We start from the raw sequence: 21,629 nt of genomic DNA, 5'->3' as shown, positions 1-21,629 counted from the left end.
ATATGAACCGTTTAATATAGTTACCGAATTTTATAAACTTATGTAAATATTGACGTTATTGTATTAGAAAAATTAAAATTATACATAAAACTCATATTATCCAAAATAATTTTTCTGACTTCGAATCTAGCAAAAAACGAGCAAGAAATGAGGTTAAGATCAGATGCATCTATGTGATAATTTTTCTTCTAAAAAGTGGTATCAAAATTTAAATTCCAAGACTTTGTTAATTAAAAGTTTATTATTGCCTGAAATACACCATCGCAGGGAAAGTTTTGATGGAATATCTTTTTGCCAACTGAGGATCCTGAATTTTAACCATGTGTATTCCAAAGACATCGCATTCGTCATCAATTTTTTCCAATCCTTCTAATATTACGTCACAAATATTGCAATTTGATTTATCTGAAATACATTAAAACATTTATATTAAGTTATTAATTTTTCGGTATTAAATACAATTTTCGACGAAAAACCAGAAATCTCAAGAATTGTGTGCAAGTGAAGAAGAATGAAAAAAAAAACTAATTAATTTTTTTTCTATATTAATTTCAATTTATCTAGTTTCTAGTTATAAGATCTTTGAAACGGTTTTTTTAATAGTTAAGCCGTTTTATTCAATTTTATCTAGATTCACCAATATACATTGAATCACAGTCCAAACAATTGATTTTTGATACCATACTTTTATGTTTGATATTAAAAAGAGTATTAGTTCTAGAGGAAATAGTATTAGTAATTAAAAATTAATTAAAACATGTATAATTCTTAATTATTTTTGGTTTATGTGTTCCTCTGTTTTAAAAAATAGTAATGTTTATTGTGAATTTGTTTTTTTATATAATAATTTTTGAAAATTTACAAAAGTACACCGCCAAATACTGCGTATTCTCGACCATCCTTTCTAACATCTCTCTGGTAATCATTTCAATTCTGTCTTCAGTTTTTTGTGTAATTAGCCATTGAAGTACTTCTTCTTCCTCCGAAAGTGATCCTAAAAATGAAAAAAATATATCATCAATTTTTTATTTGGTCGAAATAATGAAGTTGAGAAAATATGATTCTAAGCTTATAGTCAAACTCAGCATTTCTCGTATTATGCATATAATTTTTCTTATTCTTAGGCCTATAATATTTTAAAGGGTTTGTTTTGACTATCAATTCTATCATCATGCAAAGTTTCATCAAAATCAAACACTAGTAAACCTGAGGTTACCCTTGAGAGTTTGCTAATTTCGCATATTATCAAGGTATGGAATATTTAAAATAACAACTAGTTACCTTCAAAAACATTAGGCACGGCATTTTCAAAGTAAACCAAAACTGGAAAATCAGTAACTCCATAATATTCAGCAATTTTAATATCCTGAGTCTTGATAAAATTTATTCCGTGCCTGTCGCAATCGTCATCAATATTTTCTAGTTCGTTCAAAATACTCGTACATTCTTCGCATTCGGGACCGACTGAAAAAATCATCAAAAATTGTTAAAATAATTTAAAGAAATTCATAGATACATATATAAACCTAGAAATAACAGTCATATCGAAAAGATAAAAAGTTATGGGCAATATGAAATTAGGTGTTACGCAAGGGCGTTTTCTAAGGCGCTAAAATTTACACAGCAAAGAAATGTTTTTTTCAACTAACGATAAGCGATAACATCATACTGTAATAAACATTTGTCACTGCCAATCAATAATTTTCAACTTAACTTTTTTATATTTTTGAGTTGAAGTATTTTTTAGTTAACTCAAAAATACTCATAAAAAATAATACAACAATAATACATATATCATTTATCGCCACGATCAAAACAAATGTATTTGAAATTTAAATTTTTGAAAAAAACTGCAGTTTTTGCTACTTGTCTTATTTTTAAATATTTGTTAGATACACATTAAAAATTAATATTATTTCAGAATGATGTTATGCCAAAATTATCATGCAAATATATACAGAAAGCATCAACTTATTTATATGCAAATCATACAGGTATTTTTAATACTATAATATATACAGCCAAAAGTGCAGGTCTGAAAATAAAATCATATTAAACATATACAACAATGCTACACATAAAAATACATTGAGCACCTAAAAGAATCATATACAAACAAATCTTTGAATATTTGTGTGAACATGACATTTTAGGCTTTACATGATGTTATTTAAAAATACAAGTCAATTTCCTAAATACGAAAGCCCAATATTATTACATTTATCACATTCTACATACAAAAATCAGACACATATTAAGTGTGAAATGTACAAGTATAAATATTGAATCAGTAAGTAAAAACTTATCTAATATCTACAGCTAAAATTTAATGAATTATGATATACAATTTTCTACTTCAAAAGTTCACGTAAAAAATTCCAGTGTAAATAATATAAATTATTATGATGCCAAAAAAGATGACTAGATTCAAGCTCCACATTTATGCAAATAAAAGTACATAAATTTCTTTAAAAATATTCACATTTATCTAATTTTCTAGTTCAATGAACAAAATTGTAATTTAAAACATGATTTTATATAGTAAGCACAAAAATAAATTATAATTAAATTCAGAGGCATATTTAATATGATTATTATTATTATTTCATTATTTTTTTTATTATCATTATTAAGAGAAATCGAATTTGGAAGAACCGATAAATCACAGAAACACTTTCCCAAATTTTCTCAAAATGGATCATTTTAATAAACTTTACCGAAAAAACCATGGCCAAAAGTTTTAAATCAGGGTATTTATAATTTAAACTATTCCAAAGCTGGAATTTTTTATTAAACTGTACAATGACATTTTTTTATTATGCCCTAATCAAATACAACTAATTTAAACTACTTTTATATATCTGTAATGATATGTCGTGTTTTTGTTCTATACATGCCTTCAAATCGAATTAGTTATAGTTCGCTCTAGTATAAATAGGCAAACTATTTTTAGGCAAAATTTACAACAATCTTACAAAAACCTCTTTTTAAGCTTCAGCATTTTTGTCATGTCTTCATAGTTATATGAAGTATGCATTTTACTATATTTGGGTAAATTATTGCTGACAATCTCACAATCCTCCGTGCACAATATAGTTAATTACTATAATATAATATATACCTATTAATAAGGGTAAAATACAAAAAAAATTTAAAGTAATATATAAATCTACAATTTCTGAAATGCTATTTAAATTTGAAAAGTATATAATCTTGGATAATAGGATAAACTATGGCCATCCAAAATTAAATGAAAATATGCCAATAATGAAAAGGCAATTTTAATAAAAAACCTTAAATATTTAATAGTTTTGCGCTAAGTTTTTTCGTTCCAGATATTCCAACTTTGACAATTAAAGTTTATTTCAATCAAAAGTTATTTTGAATTGTTTGACAGCAAAATGTGAGCAAAAATTGTACTCGTTTTCGTAAAAATTCATAAGCAGGTTTTCAAAAATTTAAAACTTTAAATAATATCACTTGGCAATCATGAAAAGTTTATTAAGTTTAATTTTACATTTATTGAAATTGAAACATTTTTGATTACAAAAATTCAAAAACCAGTTGATGTAACTCGATAAGGATGATTGTTTTTCAGTTTAGTGCGACGATCGGCCGAACCGTTTCTTTGTAATTAGCAGAAAAGTAAAAATGTTTTTGACAATGTTTAAGCCAAAAATGTTGAACATTCGAAAAATGTTGTTTTGAAATGGTGTTAATTAGTTAGTTAATTTTAAAAATTCATCAAAGTTTTAAAAAAATTAATATTCAAAACATGTATCAAAAGTTGTTTTTGTGATGCGATGAGTCAATATTTGATTCTCACAAATTTAATTTAAAATAATCGTTAACATTTAGATCGGCCAAGCCATTAGAAATGTCTTTGGAATTAGCAAAAATGTAACTGAGCAGCCCTCAAAGCTTCTCTAATTGTGTAAAAAATGTTACCATTACTTTAAATGATAAATAAAATAATATCAAGAACTATGTGCATGATATATGTATTCGTATTTTCTTTTATCATCTGCACAACATTTCACAAAATAAATCATTGAAAAAAGTAACTAGTTTCATCAAGATCAATCTTTCAGATGGACATAGTTTTTCGTATCGTTTCAATTAAAATTATTTATCAGAATGTCTCTACCATGATCTTGGAACTCCTTCGAACAGTCGACTTCTTCTTCGCTGTCTCGTTCCTGGCTGGCCGCCTCCAGGCGGCACTGCAGTCCTCTCTTCCTCGCCTTCGACTGTTTGGCTACACACATTTCGCAGAACGTTTCGTTCCCTATGGCGACAGAACACGAAAAGAAGAAAAGAAACAAAAACAAAAACAAAAAAAAAATTCTAAAAAAAAACAAGCCAAAAAATCGTATATTTTGTCATAAAATATCGATCATCGTTAAAATCAAAATTAAGATCAAGTTAAAATATGATATGATGTGATATGAAATATTAAAAGATCGATGTGATTTGTGTTAATTAAGCACTGAAACGTTTATTTATTCAAATATTTGTCCTTTAATCAATTGCCTAATTGTACTTGGCATAATTCATAATTTATTGCATTCGTAGCATTCAAAGGTTTCTGAAAGTTTAAAATCGTACTACTCACTTATAAATGCTTCATACTTTAAAATAGCAGTGGTTATTATGATAAAGACGCTCATTTAGAGAGTCCAAAATTTTTTTTTCAAAATGCTCTAGATAAAAGTTACTGATTATTTTCTCTTTTTCATTTAAAACTATGAACAATCCTTGCAGTTAATGATGGATAATAATTTTATTCAAATGGCTTCCTCGGTTGGCCAAAATTGAAAACTACTAACCACAAAATAACTAGTTGAAAAGTTAGATAGGCGAACCCTTTATGAAAACACAAATTTGCAAATTAAAACATATTTTGCTTATGCTTACTTAAATTTAAATCCATCTTTAGAATAAAAAATATTATAATCTGAGACGAAAGCAACTTCAAATTTTTGAAACAATTCAAAATTCTTATATAAGAAGAAACTACACATAAAACTTATTTAATAATAATATAAAGGTAAGGACAAATATTTAAATGTGTTACTGTATGAAAGGTAAAATGTATTTATTATAATGTACAATTTTGTGCAAAAGTTTACAAAGCAAAAATGTGTTGTTTAGAAAATTAAACACGATTGCAGAAAAAATAAAGCACTTATATGTAAAATTTTTCATATTATTTCAATATATATATATATATATATATATATATATATATATATTTATATATACGTTTAATTATAATTTAATAGTTTTTAGTTACAACACCGAATTATCGATTATTGACTCTATATGCATATTGAGAGTTATTACAACATCAATTTATTTACCAAATGCTAAAATATAAATATCTAAATATGGAAATTCTAATTATTATAAATTAATATTGATCGCTAAAATATATATCATGATTAAGTTTTAAATATTCTGGTTAAAATATATGTAGTAGTAAAATTTCTAGAAAATCAAATTTATATGAGTCAGCAACTATCTGAGTATTTTGGTAAAAAAATCTAATAAGAATTCTTACACTCTATTAGAATATTAAATGAAGCGTTGGCTAAAAAACTGTCCAAATTTAATTTATTTAAAAAATAATAACTTACGCCACCAGCATTTGACTTACAGAAGTAAACGGCTAAGGCTTTAGATTCTTCTATAAGTTCCAATAAGCTTTCTCCTTCAAAAGCTTCAATTACTTCACCAGAAGGATCTTGTTGGATCATCAACCAATTTAAAATTTGTTCCTCGTCGTAAAGGTCACCTAAAATAAAATAATTTAATATATAATACAAATAATAAATAATACCTACTTAACAAAGACTTAGTTAGAAACTATTAGTCTCAATAGTCCAATGTAAAAAATACAATAAAACATTTTCTGTATACCTTTTTCAAAAAAAAATAGAATTTAATTACGAGGTCATTTACTACTTTAGAAACCTCAAAATTAAACTTTTAGAAATTCCAGGAATTTTCCTATATATTTTATTTCCTTATTAAATTTTGGATTTCTTCAACAGAAGTGAATATAAGATAAGTTCATTGTCTTCAAGAATGCACTTCAGGAACTAGATTACTTAAAGTTATAATTTGAATTGAACTAAACAAAAATAATATTTATTTTAAATGAACATTTCCAAGTGAATTAAAAATATGATCAATCTAAATTTGTGGCCATGTATTTATGGTGGGAAGAATATAATGATTTATTACCTGCATAAATAACAGGTTCCTTAGAACCCATTTTGAAGAATAAAATAGCTGGTAGGGCAAAAACTCCATACTCCTTGGCCATTTGTCTGTCATCAATTTTCACAAAATTTATTCCAGCACTGTCTGCTTCGTCGTCAATGTGTTCGATTTCTGCCAAGACTTTTGGACATTGCTTGCAATCATTACTGTCTAAAAATAAAAATTATGCCCACACATGTTGATAGAAATCATATAAAAAAATCTTTTACTACTGCTTGATACCAGGCTGTTCGAGGTAAAACCAAAAATAGTGTTTCATATCAAATACTTAAAGCTAATATTTACATACATACTCACAGAAAAATACTGCCAGATAATCAGAAGTTTGCCTGATTTTGTGGAACATTTTTCTGTTTACTCTCTCGATGTGATCGGTGAGTTCCATATTTTCTGGATTTGTCAACCAATCCAGTAATTCTTCTTCATCATCAACGTCTCCATCGTAGTTTATATATTTACCCTAAATAATAACATAAATTAATAATATTTGATCTGCAGTGAAAAAATATAAGACGCCAATTTGTATATGTTCCAAAAATATAAGATGACCATTGAACAAAAATTAATCTAGAACTGCATCTTTTTAAAATTTTGGCTAAAATTTAAAAAAAAATCAAGGCAAGGTCTCTGATAATAGCAGTTTGTGTTTTCAAAAAAATTATTTGAAGTATGTAAAATTAAGTGGACGTAAGTATTTAGAATTTTATGGAATTTAAAATTTGATGATTAAATAAAAGTTATAACGTAGTAGACTTTCGTTTACTACGATCTAAAAATTGGTTTTGCTTTAATGTAGGCAATGGTATGTATGAATTTTTTTACCTTTCTGAAATAAGTAATTCCTGGTGGATTTCTGTATCCATATTTTTTAGCCATAAGTCTGTCACTGGTTTGAACAATTTTAATTCCATATTCAGCAGCTTCATCGTCAATAAGTTCGATATGACGCAAAACTCGTGGACTTTCAGGATCATCTTCTTTATCTAAAAAAATAAAATCAAAATAATAATCGTACAAATATCGAAATTAATTTTTTTTGCATATCTTCACGTTTCAGACGTTTCTGAACATTTTGGCATCCCTTAGATAAAATTGATATGCGTGTGTGTTTGAACAAAATGTTCAAAACTTTCAAAAAAAAAATCAAAATACAAAAAAATCAAATTTTTCAAATAAAGTCCATTTTTTTCAAAAATTTCAAAATTTCTCAAAAATCTAATTTTTTCAAAGTTTTTCAAAGTTTTTTTTAATAACTTAGTTTTTGGTACGGGGAGTTCCAGCAATTTGCTTCAGACTTCTTCATATATAATACTTACAGAAAACAACAGCCAAAAACTCTTTTGTCTCAATATATTTGAACAACTTTTCTCTATCAATATCTTCAATCGATGCATCTTCCTTTTGACTAATCATCCATTTCAAAACTGTGTCTTCATCTTCAAGATTACCTAAATCCAAAAAATCATAAATCAACCACCAAATTTTCCATACATAAAAATTTAATATATAAACAATTTTTTTTTATCAATACTTATCTGACTATTCTGCAATGGCTAATTTTACGACCTGAAATTCAACTTCCCAAAAAAAAAATTGGAAATAGATTACGAGCGTATTTTCAGAAAAAATATAATTTAACATAATATTTATATTTACATACAAATTGAGCATCAATCTACGCATAATGATTTGTACATTAAAAATATTTGTTAGAGTTAAATTTGAACTTGATGGCAGTGCTAAAAAATAAATTGAAAACATTTAAAATTTGTATGAATTCAAGTTAAAATATGTATGAATCTTAATAATTAAATTTTGTAAGTAATTATATATAGATAAATAGATTTTTAATTAATAGATAACAAGTTTTTAGAACTACAACAAATGTGAAGGAAGGTGAACAACTTAAGGACCAAGAGGGAAATCTTTAAATAGAAAGATTTTTTTTTAAATTATACGAAAAATGTTTATAATAATTTACTTAAATTTATTTTATTAAAATCTGACTTAAACTCCATTTATTAATACTCATTTCCTATTGAACATAAATTTTATCAACTTCAACCGAATTTTTTAAAAAATAATTTTATTTTATTTTTAGTTAGTTAAAAGTTCATATTACTAAATTTAACATAATAATATATAAAAATGTGTCCTTTAAAGCGTTCACCGCCCCACCCCATTATTTTTTAAATTAATAGATCGATAACAAGCAGCATGATATTAGATGATTTTCCCTTAACAATCTAATTATTAAAATTTAAATTTTCCAATGCTTTCAAACTTCAATTTCGAAATTTTGCATTGAAATTTTTTTTGACTAGATATACACTCGTAAACTTTCGTGATTCAACCATAACAATAATCGTTTAACACGTTAAGTTGAAGAAGTCTATTAAATAAAATATATACAACTCATTTTTACATTTTAAAATTGTCAAATAATAATTTACAAGCCAAATGCACCACAAATTTTAAATAAATCAGTCAAGGAAAAATATTGGCTTTATATTACAAAAGTGTGGTGCAATTGACTTACAATTTTGTTATTTTAATAAATATTAATAAAAACTCAAAAACAAATTGTGAAAACAATATGAAATAATTTAAGTGTTATCACAATTGTTAGCCCACTACGAAGAACATAAATTAACAAGTATCATATAGACTTTGGCAAAAAGTGGTGACACCAGTTTCAAAAATATATTTTTTAGAGTCAACACTTTTTTGTCTATTTTTAAAAATTAAATACAGATTTTTTTAGTAAATACTAAATAGTGAGCTGAAAATCTACCCAATTAAACACTATAATTTTAAAGAAAAAATTAGCAACAAAAATATTGTCCTGTTTTAAATAAATTATATTTCAACAAGGACGGATTTAAAATAGTGCGGGAGCTAGAGGTGTTATTTGAACTCCTTTTTGTACATTATTGAAAAGTGATAAAGTTCAGAATCATTTTTTTAAATTTTGTGAAGTTAAATTTTTTTGACATGTTTTTGGCAGCTAAATAGTCAAAAAAAAAAATAAAAAAAAAAATTATTTTGTACGTTTTGACCCTGCATGTGTGTCATCATTAAAAGTTAACAAATTTAAACCAGGAAAAGAACACAAAAAATAAAATAATATAATAAATTAAAAGTTAAGTAATAAATTTAATATTTTCCTTAAATATATTATATATAAATAAAATTTTACAATTTGGTAATCACGTGACTAACTACAACATTTTATTATTTAACTTATTTTGTTTTATTCAAGTTTTAGGTTTTTTATTAAAAGTTGTGTTTAAATTTGTGTGCTACTTTTTTCTTGGTTTGAATTTGTTATCTTACTAAATGATGACACACATATAGTGTCGAAACGCACATTATGAATCATTAAATTATTTATTGCTTATTTAAAATTATCACTTAATTATTATTTTGATCAAAAATAAAACCAATTTAAAAACTTGGTATTAAAAATTATAAATTCATTGAATCCATACGTTTCGATCTGCATCAAGTCCATCAACCAGTGAAAAAAATAGCTATTTATTTGCAAAACTATCACAATAATTAATTAAAATATTGTACTAAAAATTAAAACTTCTAATACTAATTTTAGTCTAATAATTATAAATTAATAATTTTCTAGACTGTGTTATTAGATTAGTGATAGTATTACAAGTATATGCATTTTTTCTACTAAATGATGGCCTTGATGAAATCCGAAACGTATGAAATTAAAAAAATAAAATTTTTAATTATTTTGTTTTTTAAATTGGTTTTATGTCTAATAAATATATATAAATTTGAAATAAATTTGCAACCCATCCGTCATACTAAAATATGGTAAATTTAATAGCAAGTTTATATTTAATTATACGTTTCGACACATTATGGGTGTCATCATTCAGCAAATCTAAAATACTTTACTACAATGAATGTGAATATTGTGAAAATTTGTAATATAATATATAATATTAGCCTTCATTGTAATATTGTATTTTGGATTTTGCTGAATGATGACACACATCAAGGGCCAAAACGTATAATTACATATAAAATTAGTTATTCATTCAACTTTTTTAAAATTTATTCAAAGTATGCATCAATGCCCAACAAAAAATCTATAAATCAAAATCAAAATATATTAGGCATCTGAACTCTTAACTTTCCAATAATGTGATTTTATCGATGACAACATAAATACTCAATTTGGATGATCATGATGAGTAAAAAATGACGAAAAGTTTGTACTTAATGCTTTTCACAACCGTATTAAATTTTCAACCGATTTTAAAAATTGTACCAATTAGCTAATTAATTTTGTCCAATTTATCACAATTTAATTTTACTACTTCCCCAAGTTACTTCTGCAATTTGATCATAAATTAACAATTTTTGGACAACAACGACTTGCTTTATTAAATTTGTTTTATATACGTTTCCATGATCTTTTATACCTTTCTCGTATCATTTACCACCATTTAATATATTTTCCAATCCCAAAAAATCCCTTTTTCCCTTTCTCTTTTTTTTCAGGTTTGGCAGCAGCAGTAACAGGTTTGTCCTTCTTATTGGCGCTCCTGGCTGGTGTAAAAGGTTTGCTGGTCTCAAATTTCTTAGAACTTCCTTCAGTTTTCTTTGTGGCTGGTTTTGGTAACTTGGTGGCCGTCATCTTGGCAACTTTTGTTCCCTTACCGAGTTTAGTAGGACAGCATTGGTAGGGCTCATAGGAGGCGGGTTTGGGTACAACGCTTTTGCCGCCCAATCCCACATAGAAACAGCCATCGCCTGCAGCGAAATTAATAACAATTAACAAAGTGCCCGAAAATAAAAAAAAACTAGTAATAAAACTTATTAAAATGCACAAAAAATTTTAAGTTTATTCGGCGGGTTCAAGATCGATTTTTCAATCGATCAATAATAGACATTCAACGTTAGTAACCGATGTTAAGAAATATAATTTTTTTTGAAAAAATAAGCTATAACCGAATTTGAAATTTTTAGTCTTCTGCAGACGATAACTATTAATACTGTGCTTGAGAAATTGGGCCATGCAAAATAAGATGAAAATAAAATAAAAATTCAAGAAGCAGAATAGAAGAAGAAATATCATGCAAAAATTGTATGGTGGAACCATCGATAACAGGGAAGATTTTTTATGAATACTAGTTGTTGCCAAAAAATCTTCTCTGCTATCATATGTCTAAAAAAACATATATTTGCAGACGGAATGCAGAGCTTTTCATTTATTGACTTTTAGCTGCACTTCAGGATCAGGATGATGAAGGTCTTGTTTTGGACTGTAGTTGTGTGATTTCATACTAGCTGATCGTTGGCTAAATATTTTGGACAACCTTCTGAGTTTTTGATCCTATATCGTAAATTTTTTATTAAAAAACAACCTCGTAGTCAAGATCATAAAATCATTTTATTTTTAACAATAAAGTGCAACGATTTATTGGCAACTTACTAAGTGTATCTTTCGTTTGCATCATATGAGGCAACAATTTGGAATAAAATTTGCCAATAAAAATTGTTATCAAATATATAGGGTAGAGCGGAGCAGAAAAGTCCTATTCGACTTTTAGCTATTATACTGCAAAAAGCAAACCAATTACATCATAACAAATATCAAACTACAAGCAAACAACTATCTAACTATGTTCAGTAAAATTCCTAGTGTGAGAGTTTAGGTGGCCCTTTTTACCCCAACCACATGTAAGGTATTATTAAATGACGTATATCAGAAAATTATTTTCAGGTATCGTAAACTAAATAACAGCGTTTAAAAACAAAATGACTAACAAGGAAAACATATTTTTGTTAAAAAATTAACAATGTGGATGACGTATTAAATGACGTATACTAGAAAATCATTTTCAAGTATCGTAAACTAAATAACAGCGCTCAAAAACGAAATTACTAACAAGGAAAACATATTTTTGTTAAAAAATTGACAATGTGGATGACGTGTGGATAACTAAATAACAGCGCTCAAAATCAAAATGGCTAACAAGGAAAAAAATATTTTTATTAAAAAATTCATAATGTACATGACGTATACTAGAAAATTATTTTCAGGTATCGTAAACTAAATAACAGCGCTCAAAATCAAAATGACTAACAAGGAAAAAATATTTTTGTTAAAAAATTGACAATATGGCTTTTCATGTCCTGATGTCACTCGATTCAAGGTGATATCTGATTACATATTTTTGCCCTCTACTTTAAAATAGCATTATTAAAAAATTTCATACTTAGTTCAGTTTTCCGAAAAATTATTTAAAATGCAATTTATTATCAAATCAAATTTTCTTTTTTGATTTGTCGATTAATGAAAAATATGCAATTTAGAAGGATAAATTGCAAAAATCGAGTGATTTAAGGCAGAGACTGGTTATATATCATTTGCCTCCTACTTTAAAATAGTATTTTAAAAAAATTCTACCCTATACTTGTTTTGGAGATAATTGCAGTGGACGTTTTTACAGTCAAACTTTTAAGCCTCACTCTACTCTATACCAAAAGCGGCTCAACAACAAATTATTCAGAATTCGATTTGTGATTAAGTTTCTACTTCAAATTTTCAATTTATGGATTAAATAAAAATTTAGTACCAAAATTTTTGTTATGTCCAAGTGTAACATTTGAAGGATCAAGGCAAAATCATAAAGTGCAAAAACCAAGTTATTTATCTAGGATTCAGATAAAGGATCAAAATTCCATATAAAAGTTCCTTATAATCTCTCTTCTGATAATTTTCATCCGATTGAACTATCGATCCTACTCCCGACCGAAGTTTACCTGGAAACTACAACTTTCAATAAAATTTATCATCACCGTCAAAATCATCATCGTCATCATCATCATCATCGTCGTCGTCATCGTCGTCATCATCATCATCATCATCGTCATCGTCGTCATCATCATCGTCATCATCATCATCATCATCGTCGTCATCATCATCATCATCTTCATCACCTGAATTAGCGCGTCATGCATATTTACATAAAGCAGCATTTTACAGAAAGACAACAAATAACATTTTCCAGAAAAGAGGAAAAAAATTGATAAAAAATATTGGATTAAGAGATAATTATATCAAGAATAAAATTTTTAGTTTTATCCAGAAATTTCAAGAAAATCCTTAAAAAAATAATTAAAAAATATATAAGAAATAATTTGTTTTATGAAAATATTCGATCTCGAAGCTTCAATTTTTTTAAAAATAAATTGAATCAAAATTTTATCTAAATTGCTTGATGAAAATTTTTGGAACACTTGGAGCTTCCACTTACTATTTTTTACAATTTATTTTATTACTGGAAAATGCTATTAGTATACATATAAATTATTTGAAAATAAAAAATTAAATATTTAAGACGAATAGAATTAGTGTGAAGCTTTAGTTTGTTATAAGATAAGTTTTCTTATATAATAGCTATTATTATTAAAGTACATATAATTAACTTAAAATTTATGGAATATCTTAATAAACACTGCCAAAGATTTTTTTTATCAAAATGCGTAGATTTATATTATATTATAATAAATAAAAATAAAATTTAAATTAAATTTGGGAAGTGAATAATATTTAATTCTTACTTTGTTGTTCCATTAGCCATTGCAGTACTTTTTTCTCATTTCTTAAATTACCTAAAATTAAAAACACATATAAATTTTATTGTAGGTATGAAAATCTCAAATCATTTCAATTTATTTCTGCCTACTAATTTATCATTAAAAAAACAGGAATTTTGACAAATTTTCTCACCAATTTTCCCAAAATTTCTTTGAGTCAAAAATTAAATATAAAAAATGGAAATTTTGTGAATATGAAAAACTATAAATTGTAATAAGGACAAATCAATTTATTTATTTTATTTATTCATAAGCAAGCCGTAATCAATAATAATAGATATTATTTCAGGCTCTTGTCAATTTAAAAACCATTTCCCTAATTTCTCCAAAAACTTTTGGAGTTTAAAATTAAATAAGACACTTAAATTATGTGAATACCAAAGACGATTATTTGTGATTAAGATTCATAAATATTATTGGTAAAACTAAGTTTTTATACCATATTTTTAATCTTACCGTCAAACATGATGGGCACCCCAGTTTCATAGAATACCAAAGCTGGAAAACTGAAAATACCAATTTCTGCTGCCAATTTGGCATCCTTGGATTTGACAAATTGAATTCCCAATTCATCAGTATCATCATCGATGGTCTCAAGTTCTTCGAGAATTGCTGGACATGTGGCGCATTTGTCACTATCTGTAGTAAAAAATATATAAAAATGAAGAAAAATCATTATATCAGATAAATCTATCATCAATTTATTAATCTGCTACTTACAAAAGAAGACTGCAAGATGTTCAACATCATTGATCAGAACTTGCAACGTTTTTCTATCAACGCTTTCAATGACATCAGGAGTTGAGTTTTGGAGATCCAAGATCCACTCTAAAATTGCATCCTCGTTCATCAAATCACCGGTATAAATAGTACGGAATTTGTGTCTATAAAATGCTAATGCTGGTAAACTGTCCAAATCATATTCTTTGTCAATACCATCATCAGAAGTTTTCACAAAATCGATGTCTTCTTCTTCGCACTCGTCGTCAATATTTTCCAATTCGCTTAGGATTTTCATGGATTTTTTGTCTCCTTCTTTATCTAATAAAATGGAAAAAGATATAATTGACTTCATGGTTTTGTTAGAAGGTATTTTGAGTTAGGTGCTTACAGAAAAATACTACAATGTGGTCATTTTCTGCAAGGATCTTCTCTAACATGCGTGAGTTGACTTCTTCAATTTTGTCAGGGATTTCCAAAGTATCTTCATCAGTAAGCCAGGACAATACTTCGTCCTCGTCATCAATATCTCCTGAAAAATCGTCATCATTATTGAATCAGCAAAAGTGACAATATCGATGAAAATTTGATATTATTACCTTTGTAAACCAGAGGATCCTTATTCCTAAAGAACACGAGTTGAGGGAATTTCTTCAAGCCGAGTGTCTTTGCATAAGTTGTGTCTTCAGTTGTGACAAATATTATTCCCGTTTCATCAAGTTCATCATCAATATTTTCCAACTCTTCTAAGATATTATCGCATTCCTCACCTTCCTCACATTTGCCGCCTGAAAGAAGAACAAAATTAAACTTGGCCAAAATATATGTTAATATTATAATTCCCTTACTGAAATATACGACAACATATTCATGGTCATCAATGAGTTCCTTCAAAATTTCGTCAGTGACTTCTTCAATAGTGGCAGTATTTTTTTGTTCAATGAGCCAAGCAAGTACCTCATCCTCATTCATGAGATCACCTTCGTAAATGGCTGGGATTTTGTCTTCGAAATAGACCAACGTTGGCAAATGATCTATTCCAAACTCTTTGGCTTCAGCATCATTGTCCATACGGACTATGACGATGTTTTCTTTCTCGAGGTCGTCGTCAATATTTTCCAATTCGTTCAGAATTCTCATATCTTGCTTATCGTCTTTGTCATCTGAGGAAGAAACAACATAGTCAGCAAGGTAAACATATAGTTATTGATAATTATGTCTACTTACAAAAGATAACGGCAAGATAAGGCGTATTTTCAATCAACTTGTCCATCATCTCGTCAGTCACTTCGGGAATTTCACTGTGTCTCTTCTGATGCAACATCCAACCCAGCAGTTCATCTTCATTCATGAGATCTCCTTCGTAGACATGAGGAATCCTTCGCTCGAAAAAGACTAAAGTTGGTAAGTTGTCGATACCATATTCTTTAGCTTCATCATCATCATCGATTTTCACAAAGGCGATGTCATTCTGGTCACATTCGTCGTCAATGTTCTCCAGTTCGCCGAGGACTTTCTGACTTTTCTTTTGATCCTTGTCATCTGGATAAACAATTAATTTCAAGCACACATTTTTTTAAAAACGAGGTAAATTAATTTTGGTTACTTACAGAACAAAACAGCGACGTGCTGCATTTTCTCAATGATTCCATCCAGAATCTCGTCCGTGACATCTTCAATTTCATCAGAATGCTGTTGCTTATCAAGCCACTCCAAAACTTTTTCCTCTTCCTCCAAGTTGCCTTCATAAATAGTTGGAATGCCTTTTTCGAAGTACAACAAAGCTGGCACTTTCTCGATTCCATATTCTTTTTCTTCCTCATCATTGTCAATTTTGACAAACAAGATGCCCAATACATCACATTCATCGTCAATGTTTTCGAGTTCGTTCAAAACACGCTGGGATTTACGATCGTTGTTGTCGTCTGGAAAAGGACAAAAAACAAATATGTAGTTGGATGGATGCACTATAATTGTATTATTGGAACTTACAAAACAGTACAGCAATAGTCTTCCCTTCCTTAATCAGACGATCAAGCATTTCGTCAGTGACATCCTCAATTTCATCTTTTTCCAATTGATCAACGAGCCATTCCAAAATTTCATCTTCATTTTCAAGATCACCTAACAAACCAATTTTAATGATTAGTAAGTAAACCAAATGTGAGAAAATTTTCACTTACCATCGTATACATTAGGTACTTCTTTTTCGAAGTAAACAATTGCTGGTAAATCATCAATTCCGAATTCTTTGGCTGCCGCGTCGTCATCAATTTTCACGAACTGGATTCCGTGGCGATCACAATCATCATCAATTTTTTCGAGCTCTTCGAGAACGGTCATGGATTCATCATCATCACGATCATCTTAGAAAAAAATCAAAATTAATACAAATATCGACGAAATTTTTAGCTATTTTGTAGGGTGGAACCATCGTTAAAATTCAAAAATTTATCATGTATCAAAGTAGAAGTTTCAAGAAAAAATCGAAATTTTTGATATAGCAAAAATATATTATTCTTTAAGGGGCACAACTAGTGTGAAATTTTCAAAAAATCGAAATTTCAATTTTTCCATATTTTGATAGGTTATACCTTTAAAAATAACATACCAAAATTTTAAATCGATATCTTAAATAGTTTTTGAGTCACAGCTATTTAAAGAGTATATATATAGTATATAGTATAACGATCATTTTATCTTTAAACGCGTTTTTCTCGAAACAGCATTTTCCGAATTTGCTGCAGGGATTACTCAAAAACAAATGATCTGATCACTATCAATTTTTTTTTACATGTTTTATATATAGTTATCCGTAAAATAAACTATCGATTTTTTGTAGTTTTTTTAATATAAATTCCCAAAAATCACTTTTTTTCAGGCGGTTACACTAGATGTGCCCCAAGCATTAGAAATTTCTAGTAATCAGTTCATCAGTTAATCAGTTGTGAAAATATTTGTATTAAAAAGCAACCAAACTTTAAATTTTATTTAATTGATTTCCATATTGTTTTGAAATTACTTACAGAACAAAACAGCCAAGTTATCGATATTTCCAATCAATGTATGCAAAGTTTTGCGAGTTACATCTTCGATGACATCTTCTTCATCACCAGTAGATTTGTTAGCAACCAACCATTCCAGTACATCTTCTTCTTTGCTCAGCTCTCCTTTATAATAAAACAAAAAGATAATATATTATTGGAACAAATATATTAGAAATAAATAGATTCCAAAAATATTTAGAAAGCTGATAGTTAAGATATCAACAAGAAGTTGTAGTTTGGAACGTCAATATAGAGTCAACATAGTTTTGACAAAGTAATTTTACCAGAAAACTTTGAAGTACAGAACAGCATTACGAAGCCAATATTTTTACAATGCTTATCTTATTACAACAGTCGCACGCAACATATGCGTGCGCATCAGTAAATGTATCAATTCTCAGTACCCATCATGACCAGAGTTATCCAACTCATCCAAAACAAACAAAATATATCTTCTTCTATCTTACCTTCATATATAATTGGAATCTGGTGCCTGTAGTATACCAGAGTAGGCAGTGATCCCAAATTGTACTCATCAGCCAAATCCTCATCATGTATTTTCACAAAGCCAATACCCAATTGATCAGCTTCGTCATCAATATTTTCCAACTCCTGGAGAGCTTTAGCACATTTCTTGCAATCTGGTTTATCTAAATTGACATTAGAAAAAAATTAGCAAGTAGAATACAGATTTATGATTTAAGGCTAGGTTTGATAAGGCAAAGCTGTGTGGGTATTATGTACAACAAAAAAAATCAAAGCCAGATGGTGAAAATTAGAGAAAACTCTAAAATTGGGGTTGATGGAAGGCATTTTGATAATAAAATTCAGCAATATTACTTTCAATACTGGTGAAAATATTTGGACTTTTTCTGATTGGGACTGTGACACTCTTGGTGTTTTTGGTTAGATGTCCTAGTAATGGTTCAAAATAGCAGATCAAAAATTGCATCATCTTTGGAACTAAGATTTTAAAGTATTTTCACGCATTATGTAGTCTCAAAAATATAGTACATCTAGGCCAAAAAATTTTAAAGGCTATGAAAATGTTTTTAATGGTCACAATATAAAATTGGTGTCAAAACAAAACTTGGATCAATATCTGGATGAAATAAGTCTGAAACCAAAATTATTTGAAACAACTTAAAGAAATTGTTGATACTGAATATTTCCTTTATATATCATAATTTTTATATCATCCTTCAAATATCTTGTTTATGCATTTGAAATTGCGTAAATGTTTTTGTTACGATACTACGTCTGAATCAGTTCCTGTTTTCTTACAATTGAATTCTCAAATATATTAATTGGTGTTCATAAATTTACTAATACTCTTGTAAATTTAAATATCTGAATCAAATTATAAATATGTGGTAGTCGATACGTATTTTTTGGGACTTTGCCAAATAGTTTAAATCTGAACACGTTTATGTAGTGTACTAAAAAGTTGAAATAAAATATTTTGTGAGAACTGTAATAATGGTATTTTCGGGAAATTATTAGCTCTAGGTAATATATAATTATTTTTATTATGATTAAGCTAAATTTTGAATACTACTGCAGAGTTTGTAAAATCAAATTCTCGACAAATGTACGAGATGTACCAAAAATTAGATGCCTAATTTGAAGTGAGTTCGAGCATTAGTTTCAAATTTTTTCACGATTTTGATTTTTTATAATAAATATTTTTTTATACCTAGAGCACAAAAATATATATTTATTCTTCCAATATAAAAAAAATCTAAAGAAAATTGCAGGACTTAAAAATTTCTAGAAATATTGTTAGAATGACTAAAATGATTTTGCAATTGGGGGCTAATTTTTGTTTGTGCAAAGAGTAACATTTTTCATAATGTCTTTTCATAATTTGTGCTTTTTGAGAAATGTTTTAGCCAATCAAGCTATATACATAGCAATTAAATAAAAAATCCAAAATTGAAGTATATAAAACTTATGTATATTTTACTGTTTTGAGACAGTTGTATATTTGAGAAGCAATAAAATTAAGCTGCGTGATATTTAGCTTATTAAAGGGGCATATTATAATAAACATAAAAGTTTGGCATAATAAATTAGCATTGAAAATAATTTAGCTTAGGAAGGAAAATCTTCTAAATATAAGATAAATCTATGATATATTTTTATTATATTATATTATAAAGCTGAATTTATTTTGAGATTTTCTTCTTCTGCCTAAATTATTTTCAATAGTTTTCTAACACAGAAAGACACATAAAATCATGGCTTTTCTCGAATTTTACTCACTGCTTCCGGGCCCCTTGCAAGTTTCCTCGTTCGGACCTGTTCAAAGACGCCACAATAAGAAGGGAGTACATGTATAAAAAACATAGAAATACAAGTTAGGTACAAGTACAGTACAGTGATTTGTTAGCTGGAAATATGAGAAATTAATAATGATAATGAAATTTTTTTATTCATTTCTTAATTTGATCATTTGATGTGTTCTTTTGGTTATTTTTAATAATTTACTAACCCGAACTTCAAATTTCGGCTATTTGCTTTAATGATAAAATAATTGGCTTTAGTATTAGTCTTTTTGAATATATGAATATTCGAATATATAGGTTACTAAAAAATCAACTTTATAGTTAATTTTGCTTATGAATGTTTAATCATTAATAATTCAAATCTGATCAGAGTTAATAAAACAGTAAAAATCGTTACGGTTCAAGGATTTTTCTTGTTAGTTCAAAATTAAATTTTAGTTATATCTTTTGTTACAAGAAACATCAGTTTATACATCGTACATCATATCTTTTAACTACAAATTTTTATATATGGTCAAAAATTAAAAAGAATTTTATGATGACAAGTAACATGCACAAAACTAACTTCATCATTGTCGTTGACCACCAAAAAAAACATCTGAGACTTCCTAATTTAATTTTTTATGGAAGGATCTAATGTAGTATTTAAAAAGAACTTACAAAATAGAACAGCCACGTAATCTGTGTCCTCAACAATTTTTTCGAGAATTTTGGCATTGACTTCTTCTATCCTGTCGGGCAAATCCATTGCTTCCAAACTCGTGAGGAATTCCAAAACATTTTCTTCGTCCATAAGGTCTCCTGGAAAATTAACCAAAATCGTAAATAACACACATACATTTTATTTAAGGAATCGAAGAAACGCATTAATAAAATTATCTGTTATAAATCCCATCTAGAACAAAAATCAAACTAGTGGTACGTCGAATTTATCATCACGTCTTCTTATCAATAAGATTTGATTGTTTTTTGAATCATTCAAATAGGTTGTTTCGTATACTCGAAAACGTCAACCTAAAATTCTATCCACGCATACACACACATATCAATTTTTCATAAAGTATGTAAAAATGTCCAGAAAGCTCTAAAACGTAAAGATATGCAAAAATGTTCAATTTCGATCTTTGGACGATTGCAATAACTTACCCGACGAAAAATTAAAAATTTTAGGCGATAATGGAAATTTTGTATTGTGATCAAGGAAATTGTTTTTTAAGTGTTAATTAAGAATAGTATTTTATATCTACTTTTTAAAATTTTAAATTATTTCAATTTCAAACTTTATATAAACATTCGGCATGTTTCTAAAAGTTTTCTTAAAAAACGATAAATATTTATTATAAATTTTGTATGAAGTCATTATTTACTTTCCATAGAGTAAGTTATAGTAATAGTTCAAAAATCGAAAATGGAAATTTTTGCATATCTGTACGTTTCAGAGATTTCTGAACATTTTGGTAGACCTTCGAAAAAATTGATGTTTATGTGTATTTATGTATGTGTGAAAAACCATTCGATTCTTATTGAAGGGAGACGTCCTGATTAGTTCTTGTTAAAAATAGTTTAACCTTTGGGCAAGGAATGCAGAAAACTGAAATTAAGTTCAATTTTCAAAACATTCCACTTGTATCGACGAAATGAAGAATTGATT

At 27.6% G+C, this 21,629-nt stretch overlaps 1 protein-coding gene across 2 annotated transcripts in view; it reads right to left on the bottom strand.

Moving 5' to 3' along the window:
• LOC113386821 overlaps window positions 1–21,629 on the bottom strand; it is a 42,659-nt gene that overhangs the window by 3,385 nt on the left and 17,645 nt on the right. Inside the window, exons 3-24 of one of the 2 annotated variants that reach the window (XM_026624580.1) lie at window positions 20,639–20,779; window positions 19,956–19,991; window positions 18,158–18,340; window positions 17,670–17,813; window positions 16,827–17,009; window positions 16,636–16,767; window positions 16,254–16,568; window positions 15,871–16,185; window positions 15,492–15,806; window positions 15,243–15,431; window positions 15,035–15,175; window positions 14,644–14,964; window positions 14,380–14,562; window positions 7,605–7,736; window positions 7,111–7,271; window positions 6,586–6,748; window positions 6,250–6,438; window positions 5,660–5,797; window positions 4,172–4,288; window positions 1,282–1,464; window positions 863–994; window positions 249–405 (exon numbers count right to left, since the gene is read on the bottom strand). In XM_026624580.1, the coding sequence (XP_026480365.1) occupies window positions 249–405; window positions 863–994; window positions 1,282–1,464; window positions 4,172–4,288; window positions 5,660–5,797; window positions 6,250–6,438; window positions 6,586–6,748; window positions 7,111–7,271; window positions 7,605–7,736; window positions 14,380–14,562; window positions 14,644–14,964; window positions 15,035–15,175; window positions 15,243–15,431; window positions 15,492–15,806; window positions 15,871–16,185; window positions 16,254–16,568; window positions 16,636–16,767; window positions 16,827–17,009; window positions 17,670–17,813; window positions 18,158–18,340; window positions 19,956–19,991; window positions 20,639–20,779 (3,970 nt within the window). The remainder of the gene's footprint in view (window positions 1–248; window positions 406–862; window positions 995–1,281; window positions 1,465–4,171; window positions 4,289–5,659; window positions 5,798–6,249; window positions 6,439–6,585; window positions 6,749–7,110; window positions 7,272–7,604; window positions 7,737–14,379; window positions 14,563–14,643; window positions 14,965–15,034; window positions 15,176–15,242; window positions 15,432–15,491; window positions 15,807–15,870; window positions 16,186–16,253; window positions 16,569–16,635; window positions 16,768–16,826; window positions 17,010–17,669; window positions 17,814–18,157; window positions 18,341–19,955; window positions 19,992–20,638; window positions 20,780–21,629) is intronic. The other variant, XM_026624581.1, reaches the window with a different exon arrangement.

Source organism: Ctenocephalides felis, unplaced genomic scaffold (assembly GCF_003426905.1).
Source record: "Ctenocephalides felis isolate EL2017-DRISC unplaced genomic scaffold, ASM342690v1 CF-g0.4_SCAFFOLD_03571, whole genome shotgun sequence".
Taxonomy (NCBI): Eukaryota; Metazoa; Arthropoda; class Insecta; order Siphonaptera; family Pulicidae; genus Ctenocephalides; species Ctenocephalides felis.
The sequence above is the reverse complement of the archived record's forward strand: the minus strand, read 5'-3'. Positions and strand labels throughout refer to the sequence as shown.